Source organism: Oncorhynchus tshawytscha, linkage group LG16 (genome assembly GCF_018296145.1).
Source record: "Oncorhynchus tshawytscha isolate Ot180627B linkage group LG16, Otsh_v2.0, whole genome shotgun sequence".
In the NCBI taxonomy this organism is placed as follows: Eukaryota; Metazoa; Chordata; class Actinopteri; order Salmoniformes; family Salmonidae; genus Oncorhynchus; species Oncorhynchus tshawytscha.
Genome location: NC_056444.1, coordinates 67,876,606 through 67,900,868, shown reverse-complemented (window position 1 = coordinate 67,900,868; position 24,263 = coordinate 67,876,606). Strand labels below are relative to the sequence as shown.

Sequence of the window (24,263 nt, the reverse complement as noted above, 5' to 3'; positions counted from 1 at the left end):
TGTCCTGCCCAAATTGTCATTGTTATAAGCCAAACTATTATTGTTATGTGTCCGGGTTTGGCCGGGGTAGGCCATCATTGTAAATAAGAATTTGTTCTTAACTGACTTGCCTGGTTAAATAAAATAAAATAAAAATTTGTATTGACAAAGAAAACTTCCACCCTAACACACAATTCAAGTGATACCAAGTTTATATTCTTCCACCCTAACACACAAGTCAAGTGATACCAAGTTTATTTTCTTCCACCCTAACACACAAGTCAAGTGATACCAAGTTTATATTCTTCCACCCTAACACACAAGTCAAGTGATACCAAGTTTATATTCTTCCACCCTAACACACAAGTCAAGTGATACCAAGTTTATATTCTTCCACCCTAACACACAAGTCAAGTGATACCAAGTTTATATTCTTCCACCCTAACACACAAGTCAAGTGATACCAAGTTTATATTCTTCCACCCTAACACACAAGTCAAGTGATACCAAGTTTATTTTCTTCCACCCTAACACACAAGTCAAGTGATACCAAGTTTATATTCTTCCACCCTAACACACAAGTCAAGTGATACCAAGTTTATATTCTTCCACCCTAACACACAAGTCAAGTGATACCAAGTTTATATTCTTCCACCCTAACACACAAGTCAAGTGATACCAAGTTTATTTTCTTCCACCCTAACACACAAGTCAAGTGATACCAAGTTTATATTCTTCCACCCTAACACACAAGTCAAGTGATTCCATGTTTACTAACCTGTAAAACGTTTTGCTATGGTCATTGTGCTTTGTCTGCTTCCTGGGTTCAGGTATTCCACACAAAGGCTGTACAGTTGCCTGAAATGTTGTCATGCAAATAAGCCATAGCTAACCAACACAACAGACATTGGGAAAAGGTGTGAAAATATCTAGGAGACAACATCATTTCACACAGGTGCCAGAGGAGCATGCTGTTGCTTGGTCCTTTGAAGACCAATCTATTGAGGACTTAACATGTGAGTGGGATGCGGAAATTGACCTCATTGTTATTTGTGACACAATGTGAGTTCACGATACATACAATTCTAAATGTGAAAGGTATTGACAGTTGATATAAATTGGGTTATATGGCAAATTATTGTTGTTATGTGTATTGACAAAGAAAAACATCCATCCTAACACACAAGTATAAAGTGATACCAAGTTTATACTCTGTAATATATTTTTTTAGGTCAATGGGACTAAAATGTATTATATTTTTAGGATAGTCATGAGTTGGGGGTTACGAATACACAATAGACCAGACTACATGCAACCAAATAGGCCTACCCCGGGTGATTCCTGGGGCATTTTATTGCACGCAAGGCTTTACAGTTGTTAAAAGCATGATATGTTTTCATGCAAATAAACCATGGCTAGCCAACACATCAGACATTAGAGATTATGATTATGAAAAAAAAGCGAGTAGACAGATCCTAAGTAATTAAAATGCAACAACACCTTTCATTTTTATTCAGTCTATTCTGCAATGTAAGGTGACACAATTACTGTCTATGATCTCCTTAACCCCCTTGTCATAAACACAGGGCACATATGCTAACCGGTAGAGCGCCTAGGTAATGTTTACATAATATGGTGCAATGGTTACAACAGAATTAGATCCACTCGAACTGCTGATTAGACTACATACTGTACCTCTGCATGTTTGCTTTGACACTTGCCTCTGTATTTTGGCACGGCAGCATATCCAGTCCATGGGAATACAGAAGGAACAGCTGTGTGAGTTTTCTTCAGTGTTTTTCCCCCATTCTGATTGTATATCTCTCTGGTAGACATTGTTGATGAATTGCTTAGGCTACTACACACATGTACAGTAGATTTGCAAGATTGGCTGTAGCAGTGTTTACATCGTATTTACAGATTTTTATAGCTACTTGCCATCTTCTGCATCTTTCAACAGAAAACAGGGACATTTTGTTCCTTATTCTGTAGATTTCTTGCAGCCAGGGACCGAATACCAGCTTGCTCTTGCTGCCATCTCTTCGGATTTCCACTTTTCAGAACAAAATTTAGGCTACCTGTGATGAGTCTTTCAAATGTTGTGCCAGCTCCCCCCATAAAACTTGCATCTGTGACGTCAAGCTCCAAACAAGGGCACACGTCACAGAGTACGGCCCCACCAGAGCCACATGCAGTTGTTACAGATCTCCGTTGTTGATGCAGTCCGCCACATAAAAATAAGGATTTTTTGCAATCATTTTAAGTGGAAAAGTTTATATTTCCTAACTCAAAACCGATAGTACCTTTGATTTAAAAAATAGCTAACTCGGCCATATGCTTTCAATGAAACAAAGAATTTGTCCACAATTCGCTGATTTCCCAATCTCTCTATGACTCACAACAGAGCAGAGCTAGTAGTGCGTTTTTGCAGCTTTCCAGTTATAGACTACAGGGAGAAGGAAAACTCCACCTAACTACAGTAGTTTCAATGTATGGAATCACTTAGGAAATGTAGGTAAACTTCCCCTTTAAAGCTAAATACACATCATTTCTGATTTTTGTATTTATTTATTGGTGTGCCAGTTAGAGGGTTAAAACAGTCTGTGGGCTCAGCTGCAGAACAGTGACCTTGGAAATCCCATTCTCACCCTGGATCCTGTGGCTTCACGGGGGACTCTGGGGACAGTAGCCTGAGGCCAGCTGATAATTGGCTCCTTTCTGTCTGTATGTCTCTAGGGACCTGGGACTGTTGGGGGCACCTTTATGGAACATATCCCGCTGCTGAATACTTACAGTAGGTAGGCATTTATTATGATGTATTATTGTGTAGGCAGGAGTTGTGTGTGAATTATGTATTCCTTACCTACATAGTATGTCTAGGTCATTACTGGGTTAATGAATATAGGCTACATAAACTTTACAAGGCCATGGAGTGCATGATGGTTTTTACAGTTGTATTGGTCTCCTGATTTATTTACATGCACAGTAAATCAGTCCAAATACAAGACATCTTGATCAATGTACTTCCAATGGTTCATTTATGGTTGCTCCTCGGTTAAAGCTTGGCTCATGTTTCACTATGTTGGATGGCACTGAATCTCCTACCTTGTTTCTCTGTCCTTCCCTGACCTCATTAACCTTTGTTGGCATAAAGCCAAGGATTTTGAAGCTCAGAATAAGACAGTTGTAGCTTTGTACTGTTTTTTTTACGTGTTTTATTTAATGAGGCAAGTCAGTTAAGAACAAATTCTTTTTTACAATGACAGCCTACCCCAGCCTAAGACGGACGACGTTGGGCCAAATGTACGCCACCCTATGGCACTCCCAATCACGGCCGGTTGTGATACAGCCCGGAATCAAACCAGGGTCTGTAGTGACGCCTCTAGCACTGAGATGCAGTGCCTTGACTGCTGCGCCACTCAGTTGTCTGCCAAGTAGGACCAATTAATAACTGTATTCTACAAAATTGATACCCTAAATATATATCCTACCTGTTACGTGCCCCCGAGAAGGAGGGAGATGCAGGAATCAGGAGCAGGAGAGCAAGAAAGTCCCAGTGGCACAATAGTTTATTCAGAAGTCCCAACTCAACAACATGGGGGGGAATACGCCCAAACGAGGTCGCCACACACAGGGAAATAAACACTACACACGGGGGAGAAACCTCTACTCCTATACACATACCAAACCGGTACAACTGCCGTGAGAAAGAAAACTCTGTGGTGCAGACACGCACCCCTAACACTAACCACAGCAAAACAATCCAGCACAAAGACAAGCAGGCAGCGGAGGTTAATAAACCCACCGAAATCAACTAATAGGACACAGGTGTAAACAAAACAGACAGACACAAACGAAAAGGAAACTGGATTGGTGGCAGCTAGTAGGCCGGCGACGACAACCGCAGAGCACCGCCCGAACAGGGAGAGGAGCCACCTTCGGTGGAAGTCGTAACACTACCATTTTCATCTAATCACCTTAAACCGAATTAAGTGATATGACATGCTATTCTATAAAATCCTTTCTCTGTAATTAATATTACCTGATTGAGCTAATCATGTAAATGTAATTAACTAGAAAGAATATTTATAGAGCAGTTGTTGGCTTCGTTCTGTAGTTATTATCTGAACCCTTCTGACATCGGATCGTCATCCTAATGTAACCGGAACAGAAAGTTATATTGTTGTCAAGGCTTTATATAGGAAGGGAGAGGAGGGCATGTTTCATAGTTTACAACCAATGTCTCTTCAAGTGGGCAGGCCACTGAGCCGGGCCTATTTCACTCATGAAAATCCAATTCTCACATTTTAGAAGCTAAAATCACATTTCATCCCCTCCCAAATAATTTAATATTCAAACATTTAAATTGCACAACAATTCCATGTGAATCTGATAACTATAATGTGTAGACTTTCCACTGTACCATTAATGTCATCCTATCATTGATGAGAATGTCTCAGATGACAACCGAACTGACATCATTTTCATTAAGTACCAACGCATATGATCAAATGGTTGGATTACCAAAATATGGTTAATTTCCCCCCACCTTCTGATGTTCTCAGAATCTCTGTTTAACAAAGGCTATTCAAGAGTCCCTCTGTAGAGTCAAGAGAGAAGGAAGGGAGAAAGGTATTTATGGAGGGTCATAAACCTTACCCACAGGCCAACGACATGACAGCAGGTTAGGCAAATTTACGCAGCATGTTAGGAGAATTAACATTTATTATTTTATTTTTTTATTTCACCTTTATTTAACCAGGTAGGCAAGTTGAGAACAAGTTCTCATTTACAATTGCGACCTGGCCAAGATAAAGCAAAGCAGTTCGACAGATACAACGACACAGAGTTACACATGGAGTAAAACAAACATACAGTCAATAATACAGTATAAACAAGTCTATATACGATGTGAGCAAATGAGGTGAGAAGGGAGGTAAAAGCAAAAAAAGGCCATGGTGGCAAAGTAAATACAATATAGCAAGTAAAACACTGGAATGGTAGATTTGCAATGGAAGAATGTGCAAAGTAGAAATAAAAATAATGGGGTGCAAAGGAGCAAAATAAATAAATAAATTAAATACAGTAGGGAAAGAGGTAGTTGTTTGGGCTAAATTATAGGTGGGCTATGTACAGGTGCAGTAATCTGTGAGCTGCTCTGACAGTTGGTGCTTAAAGCTAGTGAAGGAGATAAGTGTTTCCAGTTTCAGAGATTTTTGTAGTTCGTTCCAGTCATTGGCAGCAGAGAACTGGAAGGAGAGGCGGCCAAAGAAAGAATTGGTTTTGGGGGTGACTAGAGAGATATACCTGCTGGAGTGTGTGCTACAGGTGGGAGATGCTATGGTGACCAGCGAGCTGAGATAACGGGGGACTTTACCTAGCAGGGTCTTGTAGATGACATGGAGCCAGTAGGTTTGGCGACGAGTATGAAGCGAGGGCCAGCCAACGAGAGCGTACAGGTCGCAATGGTGGGTAGTATATGGGGCTTTGGTGACAAAACGGATTGCACTGTGATAGACTGCATCCAATTTGTTGAGTAGGGTATCGGAGGCTATTTTGTAAATGACATCGCCAAAGTCGAGGATTGGTAGGATGGTCAGTTTTACAAGGGTATGTTTGGCAGCATGAGTGAAGGATGCTTTGTTGCGAAATAGGAAGCCAATTCTAGATTTAACTTTGGATTGGAGATGTTTGATATGGGTCTGGAAGGAGAGTTTACAGTCTAACCAGACACCTAACTATTTGTAGTTGTCCACGTATTCTAAGTCAGAGCCGTCCAGAGTAGTGATGTTGGACAGGCGGGTAGGTGCAGGTAGCGATCAGTTGAAGAGCATGCATTTAGTTTTACTTGTATTTAAGATCAATTGGAGGCCACGGAAGGAGAGTTGTATGGCATTGAAGCTTGCCTGGAGGGTTGTTAACACAGTGTCCAAAGAAGGGCCAGAAGTATACAGAAGGGTGTCGTCTGCGTAGAGGTGGATCAGAGACTCACCAGCAGCAAGAGCGACCTCATTGATGTATACAGAGAAGAGAGTCGGTCCAAGAATTGAACCCTGTGGCACCCCCATAGAGACTGCCAGAGGTCCGGACAGCAGACCCTCCGATTTGACACACTGAACTCTATCAGAGAAGCAGTTGGTGAACCAGACGAGGCAATCATTTGAGAAACCAAGTCTGCCGATGAGGATGTGGTGATTGACAGAGTCGAAAGCCTTGGCCAGATCAATGAATACAGCTGCACAGTAATGTTTCTTATCGATGGTGGTTAAGATATCATTTAGGACCTTGAGCGTGGCTGAGGTGCACCCATGACCAGCTCTGAAACCAGATTGCATAGCAGAGAAGGTATGGTGAGATTCGAAATGGTCGGTAATCTGTTTGTTGACTTGGCTTTCGAAGACCTTAGAAAGGCATGGTAGGATAGATATAGGTCTGTAGCAGTTTGGGTCAAGAGTGTCCCCCCCTTTGAAGAGGGGGATGACCGCAGCTGCTTTCCAATCTTTGGGAATCTCAGACGACACGAAAGAGAGGTTGAACAGGCTAGTAATAGGGGTGGCAACAATTTCGGCAGATAATTTTAGAAAGAAAGGGTCCAGATTGTCTAGCCCGGCTGATTTGTAGGGGTCCAGATTTTGCAGCTCTTTCAGAACATCAGCTGAACGGATTTGGGAGAAGGAGAAATGGGGAAGGCTTGGGCGAGTTGCTGTTGGGGGTGCAGTGCTGTTGACCGGGGTAGGAGTAGCCAGGTGGAAAGCATGGCCAGCCGTAGAAAAATGCTTATTGAAATTCTCAATTATGGTGGATTTATCAGTGGTGACAGTGTTTCCTATCTTCAGTGCAGTGGGCAGCTGGGAGGAGGTGTTCTTATTCTCCATGGACTTTACAGTGTCCCAGAACGTTTTTGAGTTAGTGTTGCAGGAAGCAAATTTCTGCTTGAAAAAGCTAGCCTTGGCTTTTCTAACTGCCTGTGTATAATGGTTTCTAGCTTCCCTGAACAGCTGCATATCACGGGGGCTGTTCGATGCTAATGCAGAATGCCATAGGATGTTTTTGTGTTGGTTAAGGGCAGTCAGGTCTGGGGAGAACCAAGGGCTATATCTGTTCCTGGTTCTAAATTTCTTGAATGGGGCATGTTTATTTAAGATGGTTAGGAAGGCATTTTTAAAGAATATCCAGGCATCCTCTACTGACGGGATGAGATCAATATCCTTCCAGGATACCCCAGCCAGGTCGATTAGAAAGGCCTGCTCGCTGAAGTGTTTCAGGGAGCGTTTTACAGTGATGAGTGGAGGTCGTTTGACCGCTGACCCATTACGGATGCAGGCAATGGGGCAGTGATCGCTGAGATCTTGGTTGAAGACAGCAGAGGTGTATTTAGAGGGCAAGTTGGTTAGGATGATATCTATGAGGGTGCCTGTGTTTAAGGCTTTGGGGAGGTACCTGGTAGGTTCATTGATAATTTGTGTGAGATTGAGGGCATCAAGCTTAGATTGTAGGATGGCTGGGGTGTTAAGCATGTTCCAGTTTAGGTCGCCTAGCAGCACGAGCTCTGAAGATAGATGGGGGGCAATCAGTTCACATATGCTGTCCAGAGCACAGCTGGGGGCAGAGGGTGGTCTATAGCAGGCGGCAACGGTGAGAGACTTGTTTTTAGAGAGGTGGATTTTTAAAAGTCGAAGTTCAAATTGTTTGGGTACAGACCTGGATAGTAGGACAGAACTCTGCAGGCTCTCTTTGCAGTAGATTGCAACACCGCCCCCTTTGGCAGTTCTATCTTGTCTGAAAATGTTGTAGTTTGGAATTAAAATTTCTGAATTTTTGGTGGTCTTCCTAAGCCAGGATTCAGACACAGCTAGAACATCCGGGTTGGCAGAGTGTGCTAAAGCAGTGAATAGAACAAACTTAGGGAGGAGGCTTCTAATGTTAACATGCATGAAACCAAGGCTATTACGGTTACAGAAGTCGTCAAAGAGAGCGCCTGGGGAATAGGAGTGGAGCTAGGCACTGCAGGGCCTGGATTCACCTCTACTTCGCCAGAGGAACATAGGAGGAGTAGAATAAGGGTGCGGCTAAAAGCAATAAGAATTGGTTGTCTAGAACGTCTGGAACAGAGAGTAAAAGGAGGTTTCTGGGGGCGGTAAAATAGCATCAAGGTATAATGTACAGACAAAGGTATGGTAGGATGTGAATACAGTGGAGGTAAACCTAGGTATTGAGTGATGAAGAGAGAGATATTGTCTCTAGAAACATCATTGAAACCAGGAGATGTCATTGCATGTGTGGGTGGTGGAACTAATAGGTTGGATAAGGTATAGTGAGCAGGACTAGAGGCTCTACAGTGAAATAAGCCAATAAATACTAACCAGAACAGCAATGGACATATTGGCATATTGACATTAAGGAGAGGCATGCTTAGTCGAGTGATCAAAAGGATCCGGTGAGTGGAGAGGTTGGTTGGGGGTCACGGCGATTTAGACAGCTAGCCTGGCCATCGGTAGCAAGCTAGCATAGGATGGAGGTCTGTTATTAGCCACCTCTTGCGTTCCGTCAGTAGATTAGTGGGGTTCCGTGTGGTAGAGGGGATTAATCCAAATCACACAACAACAACAAAAATAAAAACAATAGATATAGTTAGAGGCCCAAGAAGAAAAACATAATAATAATAATAATAATAAAAACAAATAAATAAATTAAACATAGTAGGTTAGGAGACTGAGGTTAAGGTTAGGAAACAGGTTAGCGAAAATTCTCTCCTAAACTACTTTGAAAATCACTTTGTATCGAACTGCCATGAAAATAGTGTATCCTAAAACATTACCCTTCCACATTATTGCCAACCTAAGCATCAGTTAGCATTCATCAGACCTACATTCAGTCTGTCTAACAGTGTAGCCAGTCAGTCAGCCCCTCAGTGCTGCTCATTACTCTCCCTCCAGTACCTCCAGTGCATCAGAACTAGCTGAGGAGAGAGAAAAGCCTCTGAACTTCTCCCAGTCAATTTCCATTAAAGCTCCGCCAGATCTCATATCATGGATTATTTATGCAGTAGCTAGAAGTCTATGAGGCCGCTGGGCTTGCTGCTCAGGAGATTATGCTCTCTCTGCTTATTTCGTTATCATGCTGCTTGTGTTCTCACTGCACTGTAGAAGTCAAACTATGTGACATTGGGGTCTGTCGGTGTGCATCAGATTATTTTTTCTCTCCCCCCTCATTCTCTCTCTCATTTTCATTCTCTCACTTCCTCATTCTCTCTCTCATTTTCATTCTCTCACTTCCTCATTCTCTCTCTCATTTTCATTATCTCACTTCCTCATTCTCTCTTTCTCTCTCTTTCATTTTCTCTCTCCCCAATTACATTCTACAGTATGATGTACTGTGCTATAATATGGTAATGAACACCATCTTAATTATAGCACGATCAGTGTTGCCTCAATTACAGGCTTGTAATTACCAGGGTCAATGTTGTTCAAGGAGGCTCAGAAGGTGGTTGAGTATAACTTGCAGGACTAACACACTGAAGTAACGCCATATTTTTGTTTATTTCTATTCCTGTTTGAAATGTACTGTACATGTGCCTACTGATAGCTCTGTTAACAATGATGTGGTAATAATACATCTGTTCAGTGGTCTTCATAGCTGTTGCAGGCCAGGCAGCTAGCTACTGTAGCACAAACACTATCTAGAGGTGGATGTTGGTACTAATGGTCTTTTTTTACAAGGCACGGAGCTATGAATGCATCAGTTTCCTCTGCAATCAATGATTTATCTGGAGACCACATCTGTGTGCTGCTGTTTCAACACCCACTCTGACGATGTGGGCACTCAATTGCCTATATACAGTAGTGCATAGGGCTCTGGTCAAAAGTAGTGCAAGATGTAGGAAATAGTGTTTGGGATGCAGATGTGATGTCAACCGTACAAGAACTGACAGCTAGCAGATTATTAAAGCTGGAGAGAGTACTTTCTCTTTGATGGCTTTGGAATGAGTCACTACCACCACCATCCTCTCCTCTGACTCTATAATTGTGCTACAGTATATGTACCTCATGTTTGCATCACTGGCTTGGCTCTGTGAGTGGTTATTTATCAAGGTGTACTCATGGTGATGCATACTTGCTTGCCTGGTTTCATTACATGATTACCAGAGGGCCTGTACCTATGACACTCATATAATTTACATTTAGGGAGAGTCGCTGAGATTGGTGATGGGTGCTGGGATAACAATTACATATGTGTGTGAGCGAGAGAGAGGATAGACCATGTCTTTTCTTTTCCTGGTTAGAGACAGGTGCATGATAATGGTCCATTCTAAATCAAAACAAATTTCACACATACAGTACCAGTCAAAAGTTTGGACACACCTAATTCCAGGGTTTTTCTTTATTTTTTACAGTTTTTGCAGAATATTGGACATCAAAACTATGAAATAACACATATGGAATCATGTAGTAACCAAAAAAGTGTTAAACAAATTTCTTCAAAGTAGCCCCCCTTTGCCTTGATGACAGCTTTGCACACATTTGGCATTCTCTCAACCAGCTTCACCTGGAATGCTTTTCCAACAGTCTTGAAGGAGTTCCCACATATGCTGAGTGCTTTTTGGCTGTTTTTCCTTCATTCTGCGGTCCAACTCATCACAAACTATCTCAATTGGGTTGAGGTCGTGTGATTGTGGAGGCCACGTCATCTGATGCAGCACTCCATCTTCTTCTTGGTCAAATAGCCCTTATACCGCCTGGAGGTGTGTTAGGTCATTGTCTTGTTGAAAAACTAAGGATAGTCCCACTAAGCCCAAACCAGATGGGATGGCGTATCACTGCAGAATGCTGTGGTAGCCATGCTGGTTAAGTGTGCATTAAATTCTAAATAAATCACTGACTGTCACCAGCAAAGCACCCCAACACCATCACACCATCACACCATCACACATGTGGAGATCATCCGTTCCCTTACTCGGCGTCTCACAAAGACACAGCGGTTGGAACCAACTATCTCAGATTTGGACTCATCAGACCAAAGGACAGATTTCCAACGGTCTAATGTCTATTTCTCGTGTTTCTTGGCCCAAGCAAGTCTCGTCTTCTTATTGGTGTCCTTTAGTAGTGGTTTATTTGTAGCAATTCGACCATGAAGGCCTGATTCACTCAGTCTCCTCAGAACAGTTGATGTTACTTGAACTCTGTGAAGCATTTATTTGGGCTGCAATCTGAGGTGCAGTTAACTCTAAGGAACTTATCCTCTACAGCAGAAGTATCTCTGGGTCTTCCGTTCCTGTGGCGGTCCACACGAGAGCCAGTTTCATCATAGCGCTTGATGGTTTTTGCGACTGCACTTGAAGAAACTTTCAAAGTTCTTGACGTTTTCCGGATTGACTGACCTTCATGTCTTAAAGTATTGGTGGACTGTCGTTTCTCTTTGCTTATTTGAGCAGTTCTTGCCATAATATGGACTTGGTCTTTTACCAAATAGGGCTAGCTTCTGTATTCCACCCCTACCTTGTCACAGCACAACTGATTGGCTCAAACGCCAATGAAAGAAATTCCACCAATTAACTTTTAACAAGGCATACCTGTCAATTGAAATGCATTCCAGGTGAGGCACTCATGAAGCTGGTTGAGAGAGCAAAGCTGTCATCAAAGCAAAGGGTGGCTACTTTGAAGAATCTCAAATATATTTAGATTTGTTTAACACTTTTTTGGTTACTACTGTACATGATTCCATATGTGTTATTTCATAGTTTTGATGTATTCACTATTCTGCAATGTATAAAATAGTCCAAAAAAGAAAAACCCTTGACTGAGTAGGTGTGTCCAAACTGTTGACTGGTACTGTATGTCCTGTACTGACTCTCCCATCAACTAGTCAAAATATGAAACCTGTTGTTTAACACATCTGCTACTGCAGGTCCTTCAAAAAGTTGGTGCTGGCTTATCAGCTCAATATTCGGTACTTGGATCTACATCAATTATGGACACAGTTCCACATAATGGAAACAGATGCTTGTTTTAGATTACATTACCTTCTTACTGAAATCACTGGTTATTCAATTATTCATACCTCTGTCCCAAATTTCTCACTATGTCCCTTACAGCCTGCTTGAGTTCAGTGAGTACTGGCGGTTATCTATTTGTCCACAGGAAGCTTATCTCTAACCCAAACACCAGATGGCGGCCTCTAATTCAATCAGTCACAACGCTCAATCCCTCTGTTAGTCATGTGACCTTGTTTTGAAAGATTGAATTATTCAAAATACAAATTAAATGACTATTGGAAGGAATTGTTTTTATTTTAGTCCACCCTAACAATGTTGCTCTATATATTTACTACACATTTCTGTTGTATATTCACTCTCAGCTTCACAGTTATTAAAAATCTATTCTTTTGAGATTCAAATGTAATGCGCCTAAACTATAAAATACATTGGCCAACTCAGAAAGTAAGAGATAAACTTTCTGGGATCAACTTTCATGATAGCTGGGCTGGCACTGTCTATCAGTCGCCTATAGATGGCGTGCTTTGTGCATAATATGTTTCTCTACCTAGCAAGTTAAATTCTAGTAACCCATTATACATTCATACATTGTTCCTTTGTAAAGTCTAGTAGGCCATTATACTATGGATTTCTCTTAATACTTTTTACACCACTGGCATATGTGTGGGTGTGCAAGTTGTACATTACTATCATTTTTTCCATTGCTACTTCATCAAATGTCTAGTAACCGATTATACACACATACCATTTCATCTCCCTTTTCATATGTTCCCACACAAAACACGAGTGTTCCATTCACACATACAATTTCCCTATATAACGTTATAAATAAACCCAAGCCATGAGGTTGAAGGAATAGTCTGTACATCTCTGTACATACAGAATTGTGTCAAGGCACAAATCTGGGGAAGGGTACCAAAACATATCTGCAGCATTGAAGGTCCCCAAGAACAAAGTGGCCTCCATCATTCTGAAATGGAAAAAGTTTGGAACTACCAAGACTCTTCCAAGAGCTAGCCACCCGGTTAAACTGAGCAATCGGGGGAGAAGGGCCTTGGTCAGGGAGGTGACCAAGAACCCAATGGTCACTCTGTCAGAGCTCCAGAGTTCCTTTGTGGAGAAGGGAGAACCTTCCAGAAGGATAACCATCTCTGCAGCATTCCACTAATCAGGCCTTTATGGTCGAGTGGCTGGACGGAAGCCACTCCTCAGTAAAAAGCACATGACAGCCCACTTGGAGTTTTCCAAAAGGCACCTAAAGGACTCTCAGACCATAAGGAACAAGATTCTCTGGTCTGATGAAAACAATATTTAACTATTTGGCCTAAATGCCAAGCATCATGTCTGGTGGAAACCTGCCACCATTCTTACAGTGAAGCATGTTTTTTTCAGTGGCAGGGACTGGGAGACTGGTTAGGATTGAGGGAAAGATGAACGGAGTAAAGTACAGAGAGATCTTTGATGTAAACCTGCTCCTGAGCGCTCAGGACCTCAGACTGGGCCGACGGTTCACCTTCCAACAGGACAATGACCCTAAGCACACAGCCAAGACAACACAGGAGTGACTTTGGGACAAGTCTCTGAATGTCCCTGAATGGTCCAGCCAGAGCCCATACTTGAACCCTATCGAAAATCTCGAGAGACCTGAAATAGCTGTGCAGCGACGCTCCCCATCCAACCTGACAGAGCTTGAAAGGATCTGCATAGAAAAATGGGATAAACTCCCCAAATACAGGTGTTCCAAGCTTGTAGTGTCATACCCAAGAAGACTCGAGGCTGTAATTGCTGCACAAGGTGCTTAAACAAAGTACTGAGTAAAGGGTATTAATACTTATGTAAATGTGAAATTACAAAAAAAACATTTCAATATAAATTAGCTTTTTTTGCTTTGTTATTATGGGGTCGTGCCTAAGAACAGCCCTTAGCCGTGGTATATTAGACATATAACACACCTCCTCGTGCCTTATTTCTTAAATATATACTAGCTGACTGACTGCCTGCTGTGGGTTCCCAGTTTCTACCCCTGTAATGATTTCGGCTTGTTTCCTCTCTGTGTGCATCCTGTCCCACTGAGTTGCAAATAACATGGTGAGTCCAGTCAATAGTAATGAATTAATAAAATATACTATGACATTTTTCCCCTGTGGAAACCAACAAGGAGGCATGTATAACTCCTGCATCAGTGGCCTTCAGGCATGACTTGACTGATGACTCCCCTTGTCATGAAAGCATATGAAACTCATTTGCTTTTGCCTTTTTGTGTACACTGTGGTCAGTTCATATTGCTATCATAGGCATGTTGGGACACTGACCATAATAGATTGACAGTTGGTCTTACAATGTCTATCCAAATACATGCAGTATGGTATTCTATAACCTCAACCTCAGCCATATGTTTGCTGATGTAGCTAACCACTAGCTCGCTGAGAATTGGTATTCTCTGTGCTGTCTTACTGTAGGTTTCTGTGGGTTACTTAGATACAGTACATGTACCATGATAATTGGCCGTGAATGAGTCATCATAGAAATATAATGAGTAGAACGGGCTTGGACCCTCTTTTTTTCCCCCTTTGTTTAACTAGGCAATTAATACTAGTCAGTTAAGAACAAATTCTTATTTTCAATGACGGCCTAGGGACAGTGGGTTAACTGCCTGTTCAGGGGCAGAACGACAGATTTGTACCTTATCAGCTCGGGGATTTGAACTTGCAACCTTCCAGTTACTAGCCCAATGCTCTAACCACTAGGCTACCCTGCCGCCTTGGACCCTCTAACCCTGGCAATTTGACTGATAAACTCATGGATGCACGCTCAATGGCTGCCAGGTATTGTGATGTAATAATTTCTATGGTAATGTAGAATGGTCATTCAAATGATGTTAACTGATGTGGCTCATACAGTGGAATGTACTTTTAGTAATATCAGTTGAGTTGAATCAACAACTCACAGCACATATTGCAGTGTACACTTCCTGCTTTTACTTCCTGCTTTTACTTCCTGCTTTGCTATGTGTACACTCACAATGGCTGCTCGTCCACCCTTTGAGTTAAATAATACATTCATAAGTAGGAGCTTTAGTAGCCCCTGTAGCTGCTCTGCTCTTTACACTCTCCTGCTCTCCCCTACGGAATGGTCTGTGCTCTCTCTCTCTCGCTCTCTCCGTCTCTCTCTGTCTCTTTCCATAAGGAGGCTGATCTTTGCAGACAGTCTCAGGGAGGTAAAGCCAGCCAGGCCCCTGTCAGTGTGACTGTCCCTAGTGTGCCATGTACATGACGGGCCCCAAACTCCCTGCCTTATCCCCTACCCTCACGCCCCACTATTTTGTGAGCATCTCTCTGGCTGACACATCTAGAAACTCCCCTCATTGACAAAGTGACTGTGGAGGACCCCTGGGCATACTGAGGAGTATTCCAGTAGGCCTGTGGCTCAGGACATATAACGAGAGCTATCACTGTCACCCCTTCGGCAGCTCCTTGATGGCTGATGAAATGTATCAATTCCTCAGTTTCCCAGCAGAGGACACTCTTACTCTGCCCTCCCTGCCCTGCCCTGTCCCCCATGGACATCCTCACAAGGCTATTAGGTACAGTACAGTACACATTGATTTAGTCACACTGTTGATAAAACATTAAGTGTTTGATTCATTATTAATACTTTCTAATCTGATTCTGATCGTTTCACTGTGCATGCCTATTAATTTATCCAAACAGGTAATATTGTTCTGAGTTATTCCAACGCAAGGCATGTCAGCTTTTCACTTTTACACTATCCTACAGTCGTTAAAAGACTAAAAACAGCCATTTATCTATCGTTTTTTTCTCTGCCGTGGGAAATCAAGTGGAGTTGTGTTATGTTCTGTGCTGTTCAGTCTGTCATCACCGGGCTGGGTCTCTATGGATTGCGTGGGAGAGGGGCTGCCTGGGCCACAAAGGATCCATTACAACTGAAATAGATCTTTCTCTCTCTCTGGGAACAGAGATCGATCGATGCCTAAGAGCAATGTGTCCCTATCGCCTTCACCTCACCACTTGCCTTTGCAAGTCATTCATAATACAGTATATGATGCCTAATAGCTTTCATGTCCTGTCTTCAGTTTATAAAATAGATCTATTCAGGAGGTTAAAATGTTATTCACTTCCATCCCCTTTCCATTGGTCACCTGTGAGTCTCCCTCTCGCTCTCATCTGCAGTATACATTAAACATGTAGGCCTAGCTGTTGTGTTGACTGAGACACAGAAAGAGAAAGAGTGAGTGAGGTAATAGGTGAGAGAGAGAGTTCCAATAGGGTAGCCTGAACAACAACACTACTTTTCATGTGCTGTGTCCGCCATAATATCCTGCCCCTCTAATGAGACCCTATGAAAGGCTACAGTGTGTGGAGCACATCCCAATGGTGTGCGTGTGCACGCGGATGTGTGTGTAGCTCCCAGGGCCCTGTGAGACACTGTACAACCACGCACAGCCCAGTGGCCTCAACACCACCCATGTCAAACAGTCAACAACAACATAGAACCTTTTGTTACATTAAGGATGAATTTGTATGTGAGAGAGATATTATGTATACCTACCTAAAACCAAGAGATTTCTATGTGCACAGGTAAGATCAGGGATATTGCCTCTGCGTATTGAAACAGGTAAGATCAGGGATATTGCCTCTGCGTATTGAAACAGGTCAGATCAGGGATATTTCCTCTGCGTATTGAAACAGGTCAGATCAGGGATATTGCTTCTGCATATTGAAACAGGTCAGATGAGGGATATTGCCTCTGCTTCTTGAAACAGGTCAGATGAGGGATATTGCTTCTGCATATTGAAACAGGTCAGATCAGGGATATTGCCTCTGCTTATTGAAACAGGTCAGATGAGGGATATTGCCTCTGCGTATTGAAACAGGTCAGATGAGGGATATTGCCTCTGCATTTTGAAACAGGTCAGATGAGGGATATTGCCTCTGCGTATTGAAACAGGTAAGATCAGGGATATAAGAAGTTACTGCAAACAACGGACACATTTTTCCCCGTACATCATTGCACACGCGATTGAACAGCAAAATATGACCTGCAGCTTTTTTTACACTTTGCACGACGCTCCTCACCTTCACTTCGTCAACAAAACAAAAACAAAAACAATGCCGGTGGGCGGATAGTGGCCCTGTTTCCCCTACTGCGTATTTCATCTTTAAAGAGGCCCCTCTGTTGGGTGGAAATTGGATGAAAGAAATCTGTTGGTTATCGGCAAGGATAAATCTATGTATCAACTATTTTACTCGACTTTAAACTTGGAGAGCATAAAGAGGTAAAGGGAGAGATGATGCTGTGGGCCCAGGCCTGTTTTAGCCTAGTTTGTTTGCAAACCCACATGATTGATATTGTTTGGCTTGCCTTTAACACATTACACCTCTCCACAGGGAAAATGTGATTTATTTTAAAAAGGGATAGAAAGGATGAATGGGGGTCCCAGACCTGAAATATAGGAGCTGTACACATAAAGCTGCTTGTTTCATCAGCCACCGCTCCTCCAGCCCAGACACACACTGATTTATTTTTTAATAGCAAATGTCCTGCCTGGCTGCTGAAACCAGAGCCCAATCTGCATCAGCCCTCCCTGGCCATATCTCCTGCTCTCCCTCTATCCTCTCCACATAGCCCAGATTGGAGATACATTATTGAATGCACGCAGCCTTATTTACACATTAACAGATTGCTGGTCTAAAGGAGGAGACAACCTGCTCCATTTACAACAGAGGATGTAATAAGACCGTCTCTGCTGTGTGTTCATAATATACACTGAGTGTACAAAACATTAGGAACACCTTCCTAATATTTAGTTGCACCCACTTTTGTCCTCAATTTGTCGGGTCATGGACTCTACAAGGTGTTGAAAGCGTTTGCGGTGCGGTGGGCCTGGCACCTACTACCATACTCCATTCAAAGGCACTTCAATCTTTTGTCTTGCCCATTCACCCTCTGAAGGCCACACATACACAATCCATGTCTTATTGTCTCAAGGCTTAAAAATCCTTCTTTATCTTGTCTCCTCCCCTTCATCTACACTGATTGAACTGGATTTAACAAGTGACATCAATAAGGGATCATAGCTTCCACCTGGATTCACCTGGTCATTCTATGTCATGGAAAGGTCCTAATATCTTGTTCACTCAATATACTTTTTTAATAAGGTATCCATCAATCAGTGGAGGCTGCTGAGGGGAGGACGTGTCATAATAATGGCTGGAACGGAGTGAATTGAATGGCATCAAACACAAGGAAACCATATGTTTGATGTGTTTGATACGATTCCACTATTCCGCTCCATCCATTACCACGAGCCCGTCCTCACCATTGAGGTGCCACCAACCTCCTGTGCCACTGACCAATGCTTGTTGTTGAGAATAAATTATATTTGGGTTATCCTAACATTGACTATCTCCCCACTTAATTCAACTCTATATTTTGTAAAACTATTTATTTTTCTTTCATGTTGTTGTTTTTTTGGCTGGAGGGTGATGTATAGTGGATCAATGACTACTTACTCTTTAAGTTCAACTCTATATTTTGTAAAATGCACTGTTTCTTTTTTTCATGTTGTGTTGTTTTGCTAGAGGGTGATATCAGTATTGGGCGATTCCACGCTAGGACAGCCCGGAAATATTTTGGGTATGTTTGTCACGCCCTGACATTAGAGAGCCTGTTTATTTCTCTATTTGGTTAGGTCAGAGTGTGATTTGGGTGGGAATTCTAGTTTTCTATTTCTTTGTTGGCCGGGTAGGGTTCCCAATCAGAGGCAGCTGTCTATCGTTGTCTCTGATTGGGAATCATACTTAGGCAGCCTGTTTTCCACCTAAGTTTGTGGGATCTTGTTTTTGTTCAGTTACTGTGTAGCCTGCAGAACGTTACGTTCGTTTATTTTTTGGTGTACATCTAAAATAAAGATGTACACTTTCCACGCTGCGCTTTGGCCTCATTCCGACAACGGACGTAACAATATTAGATTGTTCAGGCAATTCTCACATGTAAACTTAATTGGGAGGAAGGATGTTTGACATGCTTTTTACATTTGTATCATAGTTATTTAAAAAACAACATTTTAGGCCCTTTTTAGACCTATATAAATACCCTATGATCCATGAACTGTACGTGATACAGACATCTTGGTCTCATTATAGTGTGCTCTCAAATATGGAGTATGTCTAGATTCTGGAATAAAACATCACATTTATTTATTGAACAATAAAATATAGCTCAAAAGTACCCTTTTTGATTTAGTTCATTTTCAGACATATTGTTTGGAATAATATACTCTACAAGTAGTGAGAGTGGGCTCTCTGGTACTTTTGAAGATATGACACATTTTATACATAGAAATACACATTATTGTTAATTATGCAATCATTTCCCTCTTTTAGGATTGCAAATTTAGCAAATCACCAGCAGAGGGAGTTCCCTTTGAATCCATTTTCCCATTCACTGTGTTGGTGGTGCTCATAAAATGTATCATAACTTCAAAATTAGCAGATTTCCCACTGTGGAAATGTGATATACTTGTAGAGTATATTGTTCCAAACAATATGTCTTAAAATGAACTAAATCCAAAAGGGTACTTTTTAGATATTCATATTTTTATTGTTGAATAACTTAATGTGAATATATTTTTTAAGAATCTGGAGATACTCCATCTGTTAGAGCATACTATAATGAGTATATTGACTCCAAGATGTTGGCTGTATCATGTACAATTCACAGATCATAGGGTCTTACAGGAGGCATGTATAGCTCTATTAAAGGGCCTAAAATGTCCACTTTCATTATGATTTTCTCAAAAAAAGTTTCAATGTAAAAATTGCCAGAACAATCTGACATCCCAAAAATATTTTCGTGCTGTCCTGGCATGGAATCGCCCTGTAGTGGATCAATAGCAGTGTGAATCTGAAGGAGAGGTTTGTTATTATCACTGAGGGATCTGTGATTCTTTGTCCATGTTGAGGGTCTTCCTGCCATCTCACTATTTTTTAAGACAAAAGAGTAGCCAGTCAGAGGACCTGTGGGACTGCAGTCCTGTTCCTGCTGCTGTGATTAAAACTCACTCACTCACTCGCAGTTACTCACAGCTTAGATTAATTGAATCGTCTGAAATGCAGACAGTAAACAGAACATCCCAAAAGTCTTGACACTTTTAACTCAAGTTTATTTGTCATGACTTCATGTTGTTGATTGAGTTTTCCCAATAATTCCTCAATTTCTTTAATTGAGGGCTGAGTCTGCCTGAGCTACACTAACACTAATGTGTGTGCAGATGTAAACATTTTATAGTGTAAACTGTGAAGCCTGTGTGAGTCTTCAGTAATGACCTCTGTCTCTGTCTTCTGGCTGTAATCTCTATCTGCAGTCAGTATATTTACTAGTCCAGCTCACTGGCTCTACAACACAGAACAGACACTGCTGAAACGCCCTCTGTTGTTTATCAATTCAGCAGCACGTCAAGGCTGTTGGGACGTTCTAATTCTCTTCTGCTTTTCAGATGGTTCAATTAATCTAGCATGCAGTATGTTATTTGAGCAAACAGATGATGTAACTGTCTATCTGTTTATGTTTATTAATCAGTTAAATTGATTAATTAAGTGCCTATCCTTCTAATTACCATGAGTGCTCTGCAGTTATGGTGTTGGATCTCACTGGTCCTAAGGGGAAAGTGAGCAACTAGATTGGAGAGTTTTGTTCCTCGTTCATGATGGAATTATTTCCAGTCAGAATTGAAAACACGTCTTATTTCAAACAGAAAATGTCGCTGTCTGTCCAATCCTACGTTCACTTACAATTATGCCTTTTTGCATTCTGTAGGTAATTCACAGTATGAGTAATTGTATTTAGCATAGTTAAGAATTAAGTGTTATATATATAGTGTTAGTGTTATATATATATATATTGTCTAAAACTTGAATGTTGCTTGTAGATTAGGGCTCCCAAGTGGCACAGCGGTCTAAGGCACTGCATCTCAGTGAAAAAGGTGTCACTGCCATGCCTGGTTTGAATCCAGGCTGCATCACATCCACCCGTGATTGGCAGTCCCATAGGGCGGTGCACAATTGGCCCAGCGTCGTCTAGGTTTGGCCGGGGTAGGCTGTCATTGTAAACAAGAATTTCTTCTTAACTGACTTGCCTAATAAATAAAAATAATGATCCCAGTGTTTTTTGACTCTATTCCTATGGTAGCAGTGATCCTGCTTTACCAGTGACTCAAGTGGAGCTGTCTGCCAGAGGAGTTGACTATTCTGTCCAAGAATGTACTCCAGGTAATCAATGAAGTCAATCTCTATAGTGATATACAACGCTACAGGATTGAACACACCCTAGTATCAGATCTAAACATCTCTCCTGTAGCACTAGGGTTACACTACCTGCTAAGGGGAATTACTGTATGTGGTAGTGAGTAAGTAGTAAGAGATAGTAAGTGGTGAGAGAGTGGTACTTCTTCCTTCCTGTTTTTGACTAATTTCTTGTAACTTGGAGCTCTCGTATTCACTATGATGGAACAGTTGATATCCTGGAGCTGGTGGTGTCTCTTTGTGATTTCAATGTTTGAGAAGAGTAATGATCTGTTTGGCCTGATCAGTAAAGCCTCCGGCACTGTGCTGTTTGACCAGCTGCCGCAGAGCGAGAGACAGACATAGACGGAGAGATAGAGAGAGAAACATAGAGAGAGAGAGAGAGAGACAGACATAGACGGAGAGATAGAGAGAGAAACATAGAGAGAGGAATGAAAAACAAGTTCCCAACAGATTGTGAAGATAAAGAGCTGCATCACATTTCTCACCACGTTGAACTTGTTGTTTTCTGTCGTCTATGACATTACCTCCAATGGCATTCCTTTTCTGTCCTCATCTGAATTGTATAAATAGTACTCTCATTAATTGCACCCATCAGCAAACTATAAGGAGATAGACATTTGGTGCCTGTCCTCCTGTCCCCTCTGGGCTCAATGACTAGGGTAAGGGGATGAAGAGGGCTCCTACTGATTCTCTGGGAGACTGATATGGTCAGCAGCCCCCTAAACTCCCCCTTCCCCCCTCCTCCTGTTTGTTGAGGAGGTGTGAGAGGGGAGGGAGGGAGGGATGGATGGAGCGAGTCAGCGAGGGTACGAGGGAGGGAGGAAGGAAGGGAGGGATGGATGGAGGGAGGAACGGGGAGTGGAGCAGAGCAGACAGCCACACACTCCCTCTCATACACACACAGATTCGACGTGAGGGAGTCAGTGACAGAAGTAGAGACTCCATTCAGTGCTGAGTTGACTCACACACTCTTGGTCCACTTCGCACTCCATTAGCAGGCATGGCACAGAGAAAGAGGAGTTTCACCTTTGGAGCGTATGGAGGGTAAGAGGGAATAGCATTCTCATTTACAGAGCTGTTCAACCTTACTCTGCACATTTTACTGTGTGTGTGTGTGTGTGCTTGTGTGTGCTTGCACTTGTACACAGGCTTGTGAGTGTGATTGTGTGTGCCTGCCTGCTTGTCACCAAGGGGTGTGATTTCTGTTTGAAGTCGCTGTGCTTGCTATAAACCATTGCCTGCTTCCCTGAACATGACAATGCAGTTGACCCTGGTTGTGCTGCATTATTTAACATCAGCTATTACAGACTCAACCCCAGCTAAACACTGATTTCCTGACTGACTGACAGGCACAGGAGGCTTGGCAGGGTGGAGGGTGGTGAAGAGGGAGAGAAGAGAGTTTCAGTGGAAGCTGCACAGACAGGAACTCTGATAGAAGACTGTAAAGAGGGAGAGAGGCCCGTCAGAGTTGAAATGATTGAATTAGAGTAGACACTGTGGCTCAGACACACACACACACACACACACACACACACACACACACACACACACACACACACACACACACACACACACACACACACACACACACACACACACACACACACACACACACACACACACACACATAAACAAAATCAGTCTATTTAATCAATCTATCAAGCAATCTTGATTTGATTGACTCTCTTTATGCAACAGGTTCCTCACTTACAGATTGGTTGAGCAGAGTCTATACACAGTATGAGTGTGTGTGCACAACACATGTTTCTAAAGTCTTCTATCTGTCTGATCATGTGCACACTTTGTATTTTTTTGTGTTGTACTGTTCGGTATCCTAGGTTTTCCAGTAACAGTGTAAATGGAGGACTCAGGTGGCGTCTCCCTCCTCTGACCTGCTGGATAATCCCCTATAGACACCATGTAGGAATTAACACCACAATTAGGTGTTTTCAATCACTTTGGTGCAATTATCACAAGTATGTTGTACATTTTCACAACTCTAGGCACAACTCTTTAAAACAGATAATCAAAATGGCTTGTGTTTCAAAACTCACATTTTCAATAGGCCATTATCAATAAAACGTCACAATACAGTGCGGAGCGTTCGATTTGGCTGCTGGGGGGCAAGGAGACCCCTAGCTATACTTAAACCATTGGCAACTGCCGTTTTCAAGAGATTGTTAAATAAATAATCAAACTATTTGGTTTTAATATCATCACCTCTTGGAAGAGCATAGTCAGAACTACACATTTCCAATTATTCCCCATTTAGCGCTATCATCGGAGTTATTCAGCAAGTAACTGCATACTTTCATGATTAGTCAACATCAATTGATCATGTACTGTGGCAAGAAAAAGGATGTGGACCCTTTGGAAATACCTGGATTTCTGCATAAATTGGTCATAAAATTTGATCTGATCTTCATCTAGGTCACAACAATAGACAAACACAGTCTGCTTAAACTGACAACACACAAACAATTATACATTTTCATGTCTTTATTGAACACACTGTGTAAACATTCACAATGCTGGGTGGGAAAAGTATGTGAACCCTTGGTTTTAATAACTGGTTGACCCTACTTTGGCAGCAATAACCTCAACTAAACGTTTTCTGTAGTTGCAGAACAGACCTGCACAACAGTCAGGAGGAATTTTGGACTATTCCTCTTTACAAAACTGTTTAAGTTCAGTAATATTCTTGGGATGTCTGGTGTGAACTGCTCTCTAGAGGTCATGCCACAGCATCTCAATCGGGTTGAGGTCAGGACTCTGACTGGGCCACTCCAGAAGGTGTATTTTCTTCTGTTGAAGCCATTCTGTTGTTGATTTACTTCTGTGTTTTGGGCCGTTGTCCTGTTTCATCACCCAACTTCTGTTGAGCTTCAATTGGCGGACAGATAGCCTAACATTCTCCTGCAAAATGTCTTGATAAACTTGGGAATTCATTTTTCCATTAATGATAG

The 24,263-nt window shown here is 42.0% G+C and overlaps 1 protein-coding gene across 5 annotated transcripts in view; it reads left to right on the top strand.

Annotated features, from left to right (window-relative positions):
- The first annotated feature begins 1,718 nt into the window (after positions 1-1,718).
- Positions 1,719-24,263, top strand: part of LOC112216171 (rap1 GTPase-activating protein 1) — a 103,169-nt gene continuing 80,624 nt past the window's right edge. For 2 of the 5 annotated variants that reach the window (XM_024375960.2, XM_042299520.1), the window contains exon 1: positions 2,759-2,773. Coding sequence is in view for 2 of the 5 variants with exons in the window: in XM_024375958.1 (XP_024231726.1) it covers positions 1,734-1,758; positions 2,716-2,773 (83 nt within the window). In the remaining 3 variants the exon portion in view is untranslated. Of the gene's footprint in view, positions 1,759-2,715; positions 2,774-22,194; positions 22,342-24,263 lie in introns of those variants that run through there. The other 3 variants (XM_024375958.1, XM_024375957.2, XM_024375961.2) reach the window with 3 other exon arrangements.